Source organism: Aquarana catesbeiana, linkage group LG09 (assembly GCF_042186555.1).
Source record: "Aquarana catesbeiana isolate 2022-GZ linkage group LG09, ASM4218655v1, whole genome shotgun sequence".
NCBI lineage: Eukaryota > Metazoa > Chordata > Amphibia > Anura > Ranidae > Aquarana > Aquarana catesbeiana.
In genome coordinates, this window is record NC_133332.1 from 236,157,859 (window position 1) to 236,177,693 (window position 19,835).

Sequence of the window (19,835 nt, forward strand, 5' to 3'; positions counted from 1 at the left end):
GGGTCTCCCGCCGCTGATAAAAGTGATCTTGCGGCAAATATGCCACAGAGACCACTTTTATCTTGAAGCGGACCGCCCGCTGAAGAAGAGCATACCGGGGTTATGGCAGCTAGCTGCTGCCATAACAACGATATCCCTCTTCAAAGTAGCGACGTAAAACTGCAGTGGGCGGTCCGTAAGTGGTTAACAAGAAAGTGGAGATGTTACACAGAATACAGCCTATCGATTCGCTGCACATTGGTGACCTCACTGAGAATGCAGTTTATCCAATCACTACAGACTGGTGACATCACAGAGAGTGTAGCCTATTCATTAATTTGAGACTAGTGAAAATGCAGCTTATTCATTCACTAGAAACTGATGACATCACTAAGAATACAGCCTATTTACCAGAAACTGGTGACATAACTGAAAATGCAGCCTATCCAACCTGTGACATCACTGAGCATGCACCCATCCATTCATTAGAGACTGGTGACATCACTGAGAGTGTAGCCTATTTATTCATTTGAAACCAGTGAAAATGCAGCTATTTCATTCATTAGAGACTGGTGACATCACTGAGAAAGCAGCCTATCCAAGTATAGTGAGAATATGGCCTATTTATTCACCCAAAACCAATGCTATCACTGAAAAAGCAGCCCATTCATTCATAAGAGACCAAATCCAATTATTCATTATTAAAGTGTTACTAAAACCCAGTATAATGAAAATAGTACCTCTGTGCCCGCCCCCCCACAGTGCCCACAGCTTATAAGTCTTCTTTTTACAATAAAATACTGCCACTATATACCTTATTTTCTGTATACCACGGTCACGCTGAGTTTTCAGGTAGAAGGAGATTTCCACTACAGCCTGTATACACACCCACATGTGTGATGTCAATATCATGTGACCTGAACAGTTCAACTGAAATAGGACATGTTCTCTACAGCAATACAGACTAAACTGAGCATGTGGAGGGCGGCTACCCTCACTGTATTATATGGCCTTGCCAGGATAGACAGTGCAGGAGGGAAGGATCTGTCCATATAGTGTCAAAGAGCCTTTTTACACAATGCAGAGAATTAACCCCTTAAGTGCCACAGCGAGTATAACAAAGCATGCTATTCTGCATATACAGACATATTTTACGGTTGTGTGTTTAGTAACACTTTAAAACTAACCTGATAAATTTTGCATCCTAAAGAAAAATGTTGCTGACTTTTCTGAAGTGACCCCAACAATCTTATACTTGTATCTACGTACCCAACCACCAACTAACCTAACCAAATGCAACGACATGCAAAAAAAAAAAAAAAAAAAAACCTAATCTGATTATCTTGATTTTATCCGCCATAGTCCTATCCTATGCATATATCTGCAAGCATCCTCTATGTGCACAGTTCTTACCCTACTGAATTCATGGTAACTGTACACGCCCAACTGACAAATGACTAAAAAGAAAAAAAAACGGCTGCTAAAGTTCCAGATCATTAGCTCTATATCCATAGCCTACAACTGGAAAAAGTTATCATTGTGCTTTGCACTCATATAAGCCAGTTCAGACAAGCACCATGCAAAGAAAAACAGCCCCGATTGGCTTATAGTGCTGCTCTCGCTCTCCCAGTTTGAGTGGTGCTATTATCAGGATTACAAGAAGCTAGCGAAGACAAATAAAAGTACAAACATTAGATGTATGTAAAAATTTTTTTTTTTTTTTTTTTTAACAAACACAATGTTAAATATGGCTTCTTCAATATTCTCTGAATTTCACACTGGAGTTAACCCAGATTTTATATCAGTTACCTGCACTACCCTCACAAGGGTCTCAGGGTACTTGGAAAACACATCTTGAAACGCGTTAGCTGGAAGCCTCAAGATGGTGGAAGCTGTGGCGGCTCTTGCTGAAACTGTCTTGTAGGGAGCCGGATGTCCCTAAAGCACAAAATAAGACATAAACAAACAGAGTAAGCAAACTCTACCGTAACCATCACCTTCTATACCCCAGCCATGACTACAAAAGTGGCAGCAACCCAATCCTTTGTTCTTTTGCAAAGCTATAAGTGCTGCTGACATACCCAAAACTCCACTGTGAGCTGTGGTTCCATCAGCTGTCCTCAATGAACACAGGACAGAGTACTGATGTAGCAGCTGTTTGGATAAACCACAATGCACAGCGGCAGACACATTATACAACACACTTGGAAGTATCAGATAACAGCGGTGGACCTAGGTCTGCAACTGGGCAAAGTCTGGACTCCTGCTTGACAGGTAAATATTGCTATTCTTCTCTTACGGTGTAGCACCATTCCAGCATTTTTATACCAGTGACAAGGTCACTTTAATCAAGCTTGGCTCTGCCCCTCCCACCTCCAAAACATCTCTACAGGACCCTCAGTGTGAAGGTTGGCCTCCTTGACCATCAGGGAGGCTTGAAAAACAGGAGGGGATGGGTATGAAGACAACTTTTTCAAGAAAGTTTGAGATTTCAACCTACAGTGGGGACGGAAAGTATTCAGACCTCCTTAAATTTTTCACTCTTTGTTATATTGGAGCCATTTGCTAAAATCATTTGAGTAATTTTTTTTTCCTCATTAAATGTACACACAGCACCCCATATTGACAGAAAAACACAGAATTGTTGACATTTTTGCAGATTTATTAAAAAAGAAAAACTGAAATATCACATGGTCCTAAGTATTCAGACCCTTTGCTGTGATACTCATATATAAAACTAAGGTGCTGTCCATTTCTTCCGATCATCCTTGAGATGGTTCTACACCTTCATCTGAGTCCAGCTGTGTTTCATTATACTGATTGGACTTGATTAGGAAAGCCACACACCTGTCTATATAAGACCTTACAGCTCACAGTACATGTCAGAGGAAATGAGAATCATGAGGTCAAAGGAACTGCCTTAAGAGCTCAGAGACAGAATTGTGGCAAGGCACAGATCTGGCCAAGGTTACAAAAAAAAAAAAATTCTGCTGCACTTAAGGTTCCTAAGAGCACAGTGGCCTCCATAATCCTTAAATGGAAGAGGTTTGGGATGACCAGAACCCTTCCTAGAGCTGGCTGTCCGGCCAAACTGAGCTATCGGGGAGAAGAACCTTGGTGAGAGAGGTAAAGAAGGACCTAAAGATCACTGTGGCTGAGCTCCAGAGATGCAGTCGGGAGATGGGAGAAAGTTGTAGAAAGTCAACCATCACTGCAGCCCTCCACCAGTTGGGGCTTTATGGCAGAGTGGCCCGATGGAAGCCTCTCCTCAGTGCACAACACATGAAAGCCCGCATGGAGTTTGCTAAAAAAAAACACCTTAAGGATTCCAAGATGGTGAGAAATAAGATTCTTTGGTCTGATGAGACCAAGATAGAACTTTTTGGCCTTAATTCTAAGCGGTATGTATGGAGAAAACCAGGCTCATCACCTGTCCAATACAGTCCCAACAGTGAAGCATGGCGGTGGCAGCATCATGCTGTGGGGGTGTTTTTCAGCTGCAGGGACAGGACGACTGGTTGTAATCGAGGGAAAGATGAATGTGGCCAAGTACAGGGATATCCTGGATGAAAACCTTCTCCAGAGTGCTCAGGACTTCAGACTGGGCCGAAGGTTTACCTTCCAACAAGACAATGACCCTAAGCACACAGTTAAAATAATGAAGGAATGGCTTCACAACAACTCCATGACTGTTCTTGAATGGCCCAGCCAGAGCCCTGACTTAAACCCAATTGAGCATCTCTGGAGAGACCTAACAATGGCTGTCCAACAATGTTTACCATCCAACCTGACAGAACTGGAGAGGATCTGCAAGGAGGAATGGCAGAGGATCCCCAAATCCAGGTGTGAAAAACTTGTTGCATCTTTCCCAAAAAGACTCATGGCTGTATTAGATCAAAAGGGTGCTTCTACTAAATACTGAGCAAAGGGTCTGAATACTTAGGCACATGTGATATTTCAGTTTTTCTTTTTTAATAAATCTGCAAAAATGTCAACAATTCTGTGTTTTTCTGTCAATATGGGGTGCTGTGTGTACATTGATGAGGAAAAAATGAACTTAAATGATTTTAGCAAATGGCTGCAATATAACAAAGAGTGAAAAATTTAAGGGGGTCTGAATACTTTCCGTCCCCACTGTATGTCTCATGATTAATTGACTGTGCTGACATTTAGTCTTCATTGATTGAGACCTCGGCCTATTTCATTTTTTTTTAATCACATGCTTACTTTGAATTACCCAGGTTTCTCCCAGGTTTACCCATTTCCTTTTATAAATTTGTCTGAATGGAAACAAAAACACTATGCAAGTCCCAGTCTAACAAGTTAATTTTAAAAGAAAAAAAAAAGCTTGGAAATAATATATGGCTATACCTCCTAAATTTGTCAGAGCTGGGGATTTCTGACCTCCACTCTAACAATATAATAAGAGCTACCCCTATTCTGGATTATATAAACTGTCAAACAGCATAATATAATATACAGGATAGGAAGGTGTGAATATAATTTATTCATTGTGTCAGCTTTTAGACTGTATTAAATAGCTGGTTATTATTACTAATTTTAACTCCAAAGGGCCCCTGTTATAAAAAAAATGGTTTAAAGCACAAATATTTTAAATTGCTTACTTGCAGCAATATTTATTTTCCATAAAATATTTTTTTGTGGGTGGCAATCTTGCTAGAATATGTGACAACTTCTAAAAGAGTTGATTCCCTAGCATATCCCCCTCCCTCCCTGCACATCGTAGCCCTCTCTTTTTTTGGGAGTGCAATTACTGTCTGTGCTGGATCAACCCTTCCACCCCTCAATCTTTTATGTAGCTGCTGGGGTAGGAGAAAAGGGGCATACTGTACAGTCCTGGTGCCCACCCTACAGCCCTTTGACGTTTTCCGTGCGGCCCTCTTAGACCCTACATACATTAATCCATGTTTTCTATTGCCCTGTAATAGCAGTGATTTCTGGTAATCTCATGTATCTCTAGTCTATGACAATTTTCTGAGGCATGTCTCCAGTTTCTTACAACTATTATAGCATGTTCACAAGCTCCAACAATTGCTACAGCATATTAGCAGTTTGTAACTATCTCCTGCTGCATGTCTGCAGTCGTTGACAGCTTTCTGTAGTCTGTATAAACAAACTTGGAGTGCCGTTCTAAGAGCTCACAAACTGCCCCTGTGATCCTCAGCTGTACTGGCACAGCATCTGGATACACATCCAGAATACCAAAACTATGACGAAGTCTAAGGATGCCGCACTCCCATCAGTCAGAATAGTAAGAGGACAGTGAAAAGGACTCCGCCTCGGCCACACCCACTGACGCATTTATTCAATCAAGCCCTGGAGTGGGATGAAATGCGTCAGAGGGGTGGACCTTTCACTGTCCTCTTACTATTCTGACTGATGGGAGTGCGGCGTCCTGTGACCTCCTTATGATATAGATTTTTGTAACATTACATTATTAAATATTATGTGTGGCCCTTTAGGGATGTCAGGGGCCACACTTGAAGCTCCATATCAAGAAAGTTGACCACCGTTTATGTGACAGCTGTGTATGCTGGGGCTGTTGACATCACATCCACATACACTGTACCCAGTAGCAGACTCAGGGCTTTTAAATGGCTACAAAAGGGAGGCTTTTATAGGTAAATAAGGAGTTTAAAATAGGTTAAATGTGCATATAATCTAAAAGGAAAAGGGGGCTCAAGAAACATGGAACTGACATATAATAAAGTTAACAATCTGCCACTAGCAAAATTCCATGCAAACAAGCCCAAAAGGACAAGTAAATTACAGACAAGAAATATAGGAATAAACTCTTACCTATATTTCCACCATGTGCAATATTAAAACTGCAATAATATAACAGAGCCCTCTATAAAATGGAGAAAAATAATTTTCTTAATGTGGAATAAATTGCTGGTTTACTGTTAGTGAGGGGTTTTATTCCTCATGGAATATAAATTTCTGTATAACCAGCAGCCTAGCACAGCGAGAGATGCTAATAACACAGCACTCCCTCTTTCCAATTTCATTTAATATTTCCATGGTGAGAACTCGACTGACAAATATCCCCAGGGCAGAAATAATGAATGAAATTGTGCTGAGTGTAAATAAATTTCTACATTGTGCACAATACGCAGGCTGGTACTGTGACTTGGGCTGTGACAGCTGATCACTCGTATCGGATGAGAGAAGCGTCTGTACCTGACCACAGTGACTAATGAAGAATTCCCTGAACGGCATGTCTGTACAGCAACTTGTACACTGTAAAGTAGGGGCACCAAGCTTTTCTAAAGATACAGCCTTGTATTTAATAAGCAATGCTAGAAGCAAAGAACTAAATTGAAAGGGCATTAACACATAGCAGCCAAGCAGTTTTCACTTTGCTGATGTTAGATAAATTCAGAAATTAATTCTGATTGGACTCTATGGGGTTCTGCATTCGCCACTTAGTGTTTTCAACCTTTCTCTTTTTTTATTTTTATTTTTTTTCTTAAAAGGAACTATGACACAGCGTTAAAAAATGTTTTTTTGAAAAAAGCAAGACTTGACAAAAATAGGATTTAAATTAAAATGTTCCATCTTCCCTTCTTCTGCTTTTCACTCTGTTCAACAGCTAAAGCCGCCCAAAAATTCTTCACATTTGACCACTTTAGGCAGTGTCAGATGCATAAGTACACACCAGACGCTGTGGTTCTCTTTCCGGTGACCCGTAACTATTGTGACCCGTTGTAAAGGGTGTGGGTTCAGTGACCTCATAAGATCCGGCACCTCACCCGTTATATTGGTAAATACAAAGAAAGGGGGTTGGATAGGGATTATAACGGTGTCCAATGTATAGAAGCTACAGTTTTTACTTAAAAAAATATAAATTTTATTACATAAATATACAGCAAACAACAAACATAGGGTGTATAAAACATAAGCAGAGTAATATAAAAACAGCGGTACTGGCCAAAGTATCCATATACATCGGGGGGTCACTGATGCATGTCAAGTCCCTACATGTTTCGCCAAACAGTGGCTTCTTTGGGGGATTATGTAGTCACCAGTGTTCAACAGTGGCTCTGATAATAATAAACACATAATCAATATTACAATATCAAAAAAATGGAAATAACATTATGATCGAGTATCATGGCTCATAGACTCTCCCACCCCCACAAATCCCACCCAACTTACCAAAGAAACTCCCACAATAGGGCACAAAACCAGGCAGCCCAACAATCATGGCAAAGGGAGGTTTTGTTTGTGTGACCACAGGGGGCATACAGGGGCCAGGATACATTAAAATTAAGGAGAAAGAAATAAAAGGAGTGATGTACATTATTGGACATAACGCAGTCCAATATGATGGGCTAACATAGCAACAATTAGTACTTACATATACTCTGCTAAGAAAAAGTATGGGTACAGAGGCGCCAGGAAAGCCAAACAGCACTGTAAAGTTGTAACTTCACCATATATAACCTACTGTAAGTAAAAAGAAGGAAGGAATACCAATAAGGGTAAGGGAATCAAATGTATTTTGATAGAAAAGGGAATATAAAAAAATATATTGAAGACAAATAAAATATAGTGGTGAAGGATATATATTACAGAGACACTAGAATGTGGCCAAGTATACTGAACCCTGCAGGGAAGGGATGTATCCCATTGTAAACCTGCAGTAAATAATCAACTAAGACATCCAATCGCAATATGATGGGTGACGTCAGTATATAATAGTTTTCAATAATAGCCCAACATATGGGAGAAGAGGAGAAAGGAAAGGAAAACAAAGGAAAGGAAAGCATAAACTCAGCACAGTAATACATAAGGATTCCATCAAGCAGCATAAGCCCACAGATGAACACAGCATCTAAGTTTACCTGGCATCAGTATAACTGTCACAATGGTCACGCCTGGGATCTAGCTGATGGAGTGCTGGAATCGCCGGCCCTATATACCCCCACTCGGTCGGAGTCTGCCGTCACCGACCGAGTGCGGATGAAAAAAGGCTACTGCGCATGCGCCGGAGGGCCCGCCATTTGCCTACAAACCCCAGAGTGCTGAGCAGCGCCGAATGGCTATCACGTGACGCAACTGCGTCACATGACGCAGTAAACACATAGACGGCGGTGGGCGGGACCATCCTCCGCATGATAGCCCGCACAGCAGACCGGATTGGGCAGAGCAGGATGGGAGGAAAAAACCCAGGCCAGGCTAGCAGAACTCCAGAGCGGCTGACAGCAACCAAACACAGACGTCTGCCCAAATAGGAGCAGACGCCCGGGGCGTCCGTGCAGCCACACATAATGTCCGCCCAAGGCCACCGTGGACAGCCCGATGTCCGAGCAGAAAAAACGGAGGGCCAAGGCAAGGGGGGGGGGGGGAGAGAGAAACGGGTGGAGAACAAGTCAGAAGATAGGTATTGGTAACCACACCGCTGCACCAACCAGCGTGGACCAATCCCAGCAACATGAACCATGACACGCGATTAATAAAACATGAAAGTAATAATAATTTAAAAAAAAACATAATTGCACATGAGTTTTACAAAATATCAAAAGTAATGACAATTCCAAAGACAACAAATGATTATTAAAGGTCTGTCAAAAAAAAGAGAACGGCTATGTACATCTACTCTAAAATGTATACCTATGCGGTGATGCAAATCACCTAATCCAGGATGGTAAAATGGCTATGGCGATACATAATGTGGGAGAGAGGGAGGCAAGATGGAATAAAAGGTTCATGAGTACTGCTATTATTAACAAGATATCCAGGATTGAACGCACACACTTTATTATAGGCAAAAATAAATAAAGTCTCTACATTACAAAAAAGATTTGAAACAAATATATTCGTTCAAGCTGGGATATCTTGTGGTAGAGCTGCACGATTCTGGCCAAAATGAGAATCATGATTTTTTTGCTTAGAATTAAAAGATCACAATTCTCTCACGATCCTTGCGACGTAAAATCTTTCACATTATACAAAAAAAGATGGGCTAACTTTACTGGTTAGTTTTTTTAAATTAAAGTATTTTTTTTTTTTTTTTAATTGCATTTGAAAGACCGCTGCACAAATACAGTGTGACATAAAATATTGCAACAACCACCATTTTATTCTCTAGGGTGTCTACTAAAAAAATATATATAATGTTTTGGGGTTCTAAGTAATTTTCTAGCAAAAAAAAAAATGATTTTAACTTGAAACAAACAAATGTCAGATAAAGGTTTAGCGTTTAAAGAGGAGGTCCGCTGAAAAAAAAATATTAAAAGCCAGCAGCTACAAATACTGCAGCTGCTGACTTTTAATATATGGACACTTACCTGTCCAGGGAGCCCGTGATGTCGGCAGCCGAAGCCGATCCGTCTCTCGCCTGCTGCCGCCGCCATCCTCGGTAAGGGAATAAGGAAGTGAAGCCGTGCGGCTTCACTTCCTGGTTCCCTACTGCGCATGGGCGAGTCGCGCTGCGCGTCCTCTCAGGTCCCTGCTGTGTTCTGTGTCTCACAGAATACAGCGGGGGGAGGACGGGGTAGGCGCCAGAAGAGGCATAGGTCACCGCAAGCGCCGCGGTGATCTATGCCAGGAAGTGGGAGCAAATACCTGTATTAGACAGGTATCTGCTCCCTCCTCCCCCCTGAAAGGTGCCAAATGTGACACTGGAGGGGGGGGAGGAATCCAAAAGTGGAACTCCACTTTAAGTGGTTAAACTTTTTTCACTTACAGTCTATTCCATTGACAAATTGTTACAATGTTTATACAAAGTTCAACTGATAAAGAATGTTTTGATTCTTAGCAGACTGCCCAGTTCTTCTCTTCCTTTCTTTTGAGGGCTGTGGCTTCAGAAGAGCAGAGAGAATTCTTTGCATAGAATAAATTGTGAAACACTTTAGTCAAGATCGTGATAACGATTCTTGACGATTCAAAATAATACACATTTAAATAAATAATATGTACGGGTGATCCTGCGCAACACCTCTAACATATATAGGCAATAAAAAATATGTGATGTGAAATCTCCAATATTGGTAGTATATAATACATATGTGAAAATAATCTAGATGAAAATATTATGTAAATAAATAAAATCCAATATCCAATAACAAATCAGTGAATAATCAAATAGTCCAATAGTGATAATATAAAGTGAATGAAGTGCTGATAAATCAAGTTCAAATAAGAAGAGAAGCAAACAAAAGTTGATAGATGATCTTGTGACTTTCGTGATAATCACACCACCGCTATGTGCTCCCAGAACTCTCACCTTAGCGGCATATGCCTAAATGTGTCCTCTGGAATGCGGTCCACGTGGCAGGAACAATGATGTTGGTCCGTTATGTTTATGGGGAAAATCCCCTCCCAATGGTTGATGGACTCCACATGCAAAATAATGATTAAGCCTCCAATAGGGTAATAACGTAATAGCAAATTAATTTATTAAAAAATATCCGCTTACACTGCAGTAAAATCGAATGCGCCAAACATAAACAAGGAAACAGTGTGATAACGATACCCAATAAGTCACTTCCGGTCCGCGCTGTGTATTTCCGGTTACGTCCTACGCGTTAGGTCATATCACATGACTTCCTCGGGGAACCGGATTGGTTGGTACATCTGTTTATTTATATGGTTGGGACAGGAAGTGATAAAATCGCCATTTTGTTGTAGACCAACCAGCAGGTAATCTCCTCTCAGGTGCACTGTGCAGGGCTCAGTTAGATGGCTGCAGGTTGGTCGCTCTGGTTTTATCCTATAGCCTTCTCTCCACAGTCCACACACATCTGACTTCTCCCATGACCCCCATCCTGGTGGCACTCCCACTCTTAATTCCTCTCCAGACTCCCCCTCAGAGACTGGCTACTCTTCAACAGCACTGCTGCTACAGGTACTGGTCCCTCAAACCACCAGCTCTTGCAGGCCCACAGTCTTGGATGAACACAGCTTTGGGCTTCTTAAACGCACACAGGCTTCCTTCCCTAGGAAGGAAGGTAGAGTTGGAGCAGTGGCTCCTAGTGTCTGTGTGAAGACAGAAGCTGTGTGCATTGAGGGGCTTGAAGCCTGTGTGCGTTTAAGAAGCCCGAAGCTGTGTGCATCCAAGACTGTGGGCCTGCAAGAACTGGTGGTTTGAGGGACCAGTACCTGCAGCAGCAGTGCTGTTGAAGAGTAGCCAGTCTCTGAGGGGGAGTCTGGAGAGGAATTAAGAGTGGGAGATTTTTTTCACATATGTATTATATACTACCAATATTGGAGATTTCACATCACATATTTTTTATTGCCTATATATGTTAGAGGTGTTGCGCAGGATCACCTGCACATATTATTTAATTAAATGTGTATTATTTTGAGTTTTTTGAGTGGTGTTCACCATTTTGATTTTGCAGCAACATCATCATTTAGCTTTCACTCATTTTATTTCATCATAATATCAGTATAGTAGCACAGAAGTCTTTCTATGGAATTATTATTGATTCTTGACGATTAATTGTGCGGCTCTATCTTGTGGCATCCAAATTATCTATCCACCGGGTTGTAGTAATGTGCAATCTATGCCACCGCCCCTCACATGTAAAAGGTACATGTTCAAGGGCGGTGAACGTTGGGGTCAAAATTATGCTGAAGTCCCACATGTCTGCTGATAGCAGCAGTAATGAAGCGTTTGAAAATGGGAGTGGTGTGGTCCTTTATTCGCTTAGAAAAAGGGCGCTTAGTTTTGCCAACGTAAAAACATCCACACAAGCATTTGGCTAAATATACAACTCCAACTGTATGGCAAGTCACTCTATGCAAAATAGCATGAGTTTGACCATTCGGGAGAGTGGTCTAGTGGCCATTGGAAATAAAGCGACATACATCACATCTCCCACAGGCAAAAGAGACAGTGCTCGTCGGTATGTGATTTCAGGGTACGGTTTGATACATTTTTTAATGGTTGTATCATTGCATATCCACAAAAATGCTTGGCTTGTGGCCATTGATATTGAAAGCCTCTATAAATTCCATCCCACACAATAGAGGGATTGAGATTATTTGTAATCAGTTAAAAGAAAGGGGACCGATGGCAAACTCCTACAGCCAGTTTGTTCTTGACCTACTTGAGTTCATCCTTACTCGTAACATATTCATGGTTGGTTCCTCCCACTTCCACCAGGTGCAGAGGGTAGCCATGGGGACACATTTTGCCCCATCCTATGCCAACCTGTACTTGGGGGGTGGTAGAGGGAACTTTTTGCAAAAGAGGATATGTCTGGTCTTTTGCAACATGTCATTTCTTGGCACAGATATATAGATGATATTCTACTCTTTTGGTCCGGTACGAGGGATGAACTTTCGTGGTTCATGGACAAACTGGCTGTCAACAATTTTAACCGGAAATTTACTATGGAGTGCAGTCAGTGCAGGATTTGTTTTTTGGACTTAGAGATTTATGTTGATGATGATAGCTTTCTTTATTCTTCATTAAATCAAAAGCCATCTGCTGCTAATACAGTTTTACATGCCACCAGTGCACATCCTAGGCCTCTATTAAAAAGCATTCCCTACAGCCAATATATAAGACTAATGCCGCGTACACACGAGCGGACTTTACGGCAGACTTTGCCCGGCGGACTTTGACGGACTTTCCGAATGAACGGACTTGCCTACACACAATCCACCAAAGTCCGTCAAATTCGTACATGATGACGTACGACCGGACTAAAACAAGGAAGTTCATAGCCAGTAGCCAATAGCTGCCCTAGCATGGCTTTTTGTCCGTTGAACTAGCATACAGACGAGCGGACTTTTCGACCGGACTCGAGTTCGACGGATAGATTTAAAACATGTTTCAAATCTAAGTCCGTCCAACTTTTGAGAAAACAAAGTCCGCTGGAGCCCACACACGATCGAATTGTCCGACGAAATCCCATCCGCCGGGCAAAGTCTGCTCGTGTGTACGCGGCATTACAAGAAATTGCACCTTGGACAATGATTTCCAGAGGGCTTCTAAGGAATTATATACAAGATTGGGAAACAGGGGCTACAGCCACACCCTCTTGAAAAAAGCGTATAATAAAGCTCATCAACAAGAGAGGAAGGACCTTATCTTTTCCACCAAGCCTCGTGACAATGCACAAGGGATGTCTTGACCAAATTTTGGCCTCTATTAACGGTTGATACAACCACTAAAAAATGTATCAAACCGCACCCTGAAATCACATACTGACGAACACCATCTCTCAGGGATCGTCTGTTAGGAGCCACTACTCCCCTGTGGCCTGAGACCACACATCCCATACTGGCACTTTTGCCTGTGGGAGATGTGATGTATGTCGCTTTATTTCCAATGGCCACGAGACCACTCTCCTGAATGGTCAAACTCATGCTATTTTGCATAGAGTGACTTGCCTTACAGTTGACGTTGTATATTTAGCCAAATGCCTATGTGGATGTTTTTACGTGGGGAAAATTAAGCGCCCTTTTTCTAAGCGAATAAAGAACCACACCACTCCCATTTTCAAACGCCTCATGACTACTGCTATCAGCAGACATGTGGGACTTCAGCATAAATTTGACCCAAACGTGATCATGTTCACCGCCCTTGAACATGTACCTTTACAGGTGAGGGGCGGTGGCATAGATTGCACATTACTACAATTAGAAACCCGGTGGATACATAATTTGGATGCCACAAGATATCCCGGCTTGAATGAATATATTAGTTTCAAATCTTTTTTGTAATGTAGAGACTTTATTTATTTTTGCCTATATAAAGTGTGTGCATTCAATCCTGGTTATCTTGTTAATAATAGCAGTAGTCATTAAACTTTTATTCCATCTTGCCTCCCTCTCTCCCACATTATGTATCGCCATAGCCATTTTACCATCCTGGATTAGGTGATTTGCATCACCGCATAGTTATACACTTTAGAGTAGATTAATATATGTACATACCCTTTCTCTTTTTTTGACAAATCATTTGTTTTGTTTAAATGGTTATTACTTTCATGTTTTATTGATCGCGTGTCATGGTTCATGTTGCTGGGATTGGTCCACGCTTGTTGGTGCACCGGTGTGGTTACCAATACCTATCTTCTGACCTGTTCTCCACCCGTGCCTTGGTGGCCCTCCGTTTTTCTAGGTGGACATCGGGCTGTCCACAGTGGCCTTGGGCGGACATTATGTGTGGCTGCACGGACGCCCCAAGCGTCTGCTCCTATTTAGGACAGACGCCCATGTTTGGTTGCCGTCAGCTACGCTGGAGTTCTGCTAGCCTGGCCTGGGTTTTTTCCTCCCATCCCGCTCTCTTCAATCCAGTCTGTTGTACGTGCTATAATGCAGAGGACAGTCCCGCCCACCGTCATATAAATTCAGCACTGCTCAGCACTCTGGGGTTTGTAGGAGAATGGAGGGCCCTCCAGCACATGCGCAGTAGCCTTTTTTCGTCCGCACTCGGTCGGTGACATCAGACGCCGACCAAGTAGGGGGTATATAGGGCCGGCGATTCCAGCACTCCATCAGCTGGATCCCAGGGGCGGCCATTGTGTCAGTTATACTGATGCCAGGTAAACTTAGAGGCGGTGTTCATCTCTGGGTTTATGCTGCTTGATGGAATCCTTGTATGCATGTATCCTTGATGGAATCCATGTATTACTGTGCAGAGTTTATCCTTTCCTTTCTTCTCCTTTCTTCTCTTCTCCTATATGTTGGGCTATTATTGAGAACCATTATATACTGACGTCACCCATCAAATTGCGATTGGATGTCTTAGTTGGTTATTACTTACTGCAGGTTTACAATGGGATACATCCCTTCCCTGCAGGGTTCAGTATACTTGGCCACATTCAAGTGTTTCTGTAATATATATCCTTCACCACTACATTTTATTTGTCTTCAATATTTTTTTTATTTTTTATTTTTTTATCAAAATACATTTGATTCCCTTATCCTTATCGGTATTTCTTCTTTCTTTTTACTTACAGTAGGTTATATATGGTGAAGTTACAACTTTACAGTGCTGTTTGGCTTTCCTGGTGCCCCTGTACCCATACTTTTTCTTAGCAGAGTATATGCAAGTACTAATTGATGCTATGTTACACCCATCATATTGGACTGTGTTATGTCCAATAATGTACATCACTCCTTTTATTTCTTTCTCCTTAATTTTAATATAGCCTGGCCCCTGTATGCCATCTGTGGTCGCACAAACAAAACCTCCCTTTGCCATGATTGTTGGGCTGCCTGGTTTTGTGCCCTATTGTGGGAGTGTCTTTGGTAAGTTGGGTGGGATTTGTGGGGGTAGGAGAGTCTATGAGCCATGATACTCGATTTGTGTGTTTTTTTTTTGTAATTTTGTCATACTATATTCATAATATTTCCATTTTTTGATATTGTAATATTGATTATGTGTTTATTATTATCAGAGCCACTGTTGAACACTGGTGACTACATAATACCCTGAAGAAGACATTGTTTGGCGAAACATGTAGGGACTTGACATGCATCAGTGAACATCCCATGTATATGCATACTTTGGCCTGTACCACTGTTTGTATATTACTCCGCTTGTGTTATATGCACCCTATGTTTGTTGTTCGCTGTATATTTATGTAATAAAAGTAATATTCTTTTAAGTTAAAAACTGTAGCGTCTATACATTGGGCACCATTATAATCCCTATCCAACCCCCTTTCTTTGTATTTACTGTGACCCGTAGTGACATGGACAGAACCACAGAACACACTGGGGGTCAGTGGAAGCACAGCAGTAGTGTGCTGAATGTGAAGAGAGCAAAGATTGCAAAAGCAGGCAGCGGGACAGGTGAATATAAACAAACTTCTTTTGCAGGTTGTGCTTTTTGACATTTTTTAATGGTCTGGATTTGGCTGCACCCCTAGCACTGCACACATCATAGAGATGAGATGTGCACCAGTGTCTACAACGTGGGTGCAGCTGGAGGGATGTGCATAGATTTTTTTTTTTTTAAAACATAGCACCGCAGTAACCCTAAATCTGTTTTGGTAAGGTTTAACTGTACTTTCAGAGTTTCTTTGTCTGACTGGGATAAAACCAGGGCACGCAGGGAAGGGGGAGGAGACTCTATAACTCAATAAGAACAGCATGTCAATTTCAGCTTGAGCTATTGAGTTCTGTAAATAATTGCCTCCTTTTACATCAACAAGGCAGATATAGATAGTGTTGGTGCGTGTTCCCTAATATTGTCTCGTGTGCTTTTCCTGTCGTCTACTGTCTAATCTGTTCTCTGCTATTTAGGGGTTTGCCCTCACAACCTTGTGCTACTGCATCCAGTTAGACTGGCTATAGATGGAACAAATGTATTTCTTGTAGGAAAGAAATTTGTTTGATTCCCCCATCAACACAGTGTTGACAGGAGATTTCCTCCCGCTGAGCTATTGTGTTCTCTTGGTGGGGAGTACAGAGAAAAAAAATAAGTGAGCAACAAGTGGGAATATACAGCCATACAATTTGAGCATGAGGAAATGATCTGGTACATGCTCACAGCATGTCTGCTGTATGACAGAAAAGATATAGGAAAAGTACATAGCATCCATATAGCCATATAAACAAATGGAACAATGCAGGTTGTGGTAAACCAAAAAGGGAATAATCTAAAGTGGGTGCCAACAGGTCAGCTGAGGCAACCAGAAAAGGGACAGGTGATATGGGAAGGTAAGAGGAAGGAATGAAAACAAAAAAAATAAAATAAATAAAAGCAAAAAATGGGTAGGAGTGGTAATGAAAGGTATTTGTTTGGTTTGAAATTAGTAGTGCGTCATCTTGTATGCATACAGCAGTCTTGTAACAATGAAAATAGACCATTGATTTCAACAAAAAATCCTCAGATTAGATGTGCATTTAAAAAGAAGTATGGGGTATATACAAAAAACAAAAAAAAAACCCTTATACTCACCTAGGTGGATGCAGCATTGATCCGATGCTGCATCTGTCCCCTGACACCTCCGCACTGAGAACTGATCAATGAATCACCAATGATCGCTCGGTTCTCCCCTCTGCTCTGAGCTGTCAGTCACCAGCTGCTCCCGGGAGGGAGCAGCTGGCTCAATCTCCCAGCGGAGCACCTGGACCTGGCTGTAAAGTCAGGATCATTCCCTACAGCTGAGTAAAACCCGCTCTCTGCTGAAAACAGGACACAGGAGTGCAGAACGAACTGCACTCCTGTGATCCATAGAAGTAGGGCCAAAAAAGCTTTGGCCTTGCTTCTCCTTTAATATATTTTAGCATGTCATTTATATTTAAAAAGTAACTAGAAAGGCCCTTAAACTTCAGCAGGGGGCCACAATCTTTGGTGTAATGTCAGCAACCCCAACAGACTCAGAGCAGTCACTATAGTGACAATCTCTTGTATTCCCTGCGGTTTATCCTCTGGCAGCTACATAAAATGTTATGTAGTTTTATGGGATTGAGGAGCTGGACCAACACAGACAGTATTTAAGCAATCCAAGATGAGAGGGATTTGATGTGCAAGGAGGGAGGTGGCTCTGTTAGAGAATTGACTGGTCAAATTTTCTAGCAAGTTCAAAGGTACATTTAAAAATGTATTATTTTTATTTTTTTCCCTGCAATTTTTACTACTTTAAGCACAAATTGCTTGCATACCAACCAAGCCTTTTCATATTTTACAAGATCCCAGTCTCACCATTTCAGTATACAGCAGGAAAAACTTCCCTGTGCATGTGTCATTATATTGCATGCAAGAACCACATCAGTGCTATGATAAGTAACTCTACCATGATGTTGGAATGCTTCCAGTGTTGTGTAATAAATTTTGTGTGTGGTCTGACGATTCATGCCCTGTGTTCTGAGTATGCTTTTCTTTGGCTGTGCGCAGTTTGTCTGTGGGCTGTGACTGACTGTGAACTTTAAATGTTATTTCTGGAGGGGGGCGTAAGCACAGAGAAAGAGAGCATGCTCAGTTAGGGTGAAAATTGAATAGATGCAAATAAAACTACAAATGTTTGGTGGGAAACAGGGAGTGCTTCTTTCTTTTTATAATAAACTGGATGCCCAATGTCCTTATTTAATAAATTAATTTTTATTACAGGTTGTACACATGACTATTTCCAAAGCATGGTGCCCTCTCTCTCTTTTTTTTGCAGGCTATTGTGAAATGAATATATAAATGATGTTGTTATCACTCTTACCAATCAGTAAATGGAAGGAAATGCGTGCACTAAAGAAGAGAGAGTAATAAACTTACAGTGATGACATCCAGAATACTGAGCAGGCTGTGCACACTGTCTCCAGCTAAAACCTCCTTCACCACCATCTCGTTCCCATCCTGAAAACCAGAAGCATATGAGAAGTCAGTTGTTTTTCACAAATTTTCCATCATTTTAAAACTACTGATAAACTGGACAATTTAAGGTGTACTCTAGACAAAATATTATAATTATTTTTTCGTTTTTTGATAGAGTAGGAAAGCGTTAGACCCTCTGCCAAGTTTTTATTTCAGTCTGTGTCCCCGTTGGAGAGATTCCCCCCCCCCCCTATTTATATGGGTGACCATTGCCATTGAGCAGGAAAGTAAGGGGAAAGCCAAAATTTTAGTTGCCCCTAGAACTTGAGGCAAGGGAAAATTTTCCAATAGGGAAAACTATATAAAAAAGGGGAACTCCCCAGACTTTGGGACATTTTCTCTAACTTACTATTGTGCGTCTGGGACAGGAAATTAGGGTAAATCTCCCTAATAGGACAGTCATAAAAAATAGAATAGCTTTGCTGCGGTTGTAACATTTTCCTATTTTGCCCCAAAAAAATTAAAAGAATGTTCTGGCAAAACATATTTTAACCACTTTCCGTGGCTTTTCATTCTGACTGGACGCCATATGATGTCCTTCAGAACAAGCTGCTTGTGTGTGCCCTGGGGGAGCGCAGTGCTGTGATCGGTGGTGCAGTGTGTCACGCGGAGGCTCCAATCACAGCTGATCACAGTGTAACTAGGAAGTGCCGGTTATCAGCATTCCTCTATTCACACTGACAGTAGAGGGGAGCCGATAAGCAGCTATCCTGACGGGGGGGGGGGGTGTCTGCACTGATAATTTATCAGTGCAATGATTATTAGTACCGCCCCCATGGCGATGCTTGCCAGTGTCCACTAGTGATGCCTGTCTGTGCTTCCTTACAATGAGCCATGGAGGCTTAGTGATGCACTGCCTGATGCACTGCCCAGGAAGTACTAACAGCCCTGGTGGAGTGCGCTTTAATATGAAAAGGTGGAACTTTCCTCTTTAAACCATAAGCTTGAACAATCACTTGTTGAATCCATTTTAGAAATAGTAGATTTCAATGCTGCCTGTCCTCTTTTAGGACCTTCAACCAACACAAACAAAACATCCGTTTTTAGAATCTGAGCATTACTTGAATAGATTTTGACTGCTCCCACCACATCAAGAGAATGTAGTGACTTTTCTTCCGCAGAACGGGGTTCTGGGAAAAATGAAGGTTGAACAATTTCCTGGTTTAAATGAAAACCTGACACTACCTTCAGTAGAAAATTAGGATAGTTTCCTTGTCAAAAGGACCAAGGGAATATGTCGTATCAGCTCAAAAGGCTGTTTCTGTAATGCCAACAGGACTAAATTCAAGTCCCAAGAGTTCAGGGGTGACCTAACCGGAGGATTGAGTCGTGTTACCCCCTGAATAAAGCTACGAACCAAAGAGTGTGAAGCAAGTGGTCCCTGAAATAATACCGATAGGGCCAAAAGCTGGCCCTTGATAGTACTCCAGACCAGCTTTATTTCTAATCCCATCTGTAGAAAGTCAAGGATTCTACCTATGATATAAATCCTGAGGTGCCAACCCTTGGATTCACACCAGGAGATATACGATTTCCAGACTCAATAATATAT

General features: G+C 41.7%; 1 protein-coding gene across 3 annotated transcripts in view; it reads right to left on the reverse strand.

The window, feature by feature from the left end:
* PNPLA7 (patatin like domain 7, lysophospholipase) overlaps positions 1-19,835 on the reverse strand; it is a 478,577-nt gene that overhangs the window by 371,234 nt on the left and 87,508 nt on the right. For all 3 annotated transcript variants that reach the window (XM_073599988.1, XM_073599989.1, XM_073599987.1), the window contains 2 exons: positions 18,185-18,265; positions 1,789-1,917 (listed from right to left, as the gene is read on the reverse strand). In XM_073599988.1, the coding sequence (XP_073456089.1) occupies positions 1,789-1,917; positions 18,185-18,265 (210 nt within the window). The remainder of the gene's footprint in view (positions 1-1,788; positions 1,918-18,184; positions 18,266-19,835) is intronic.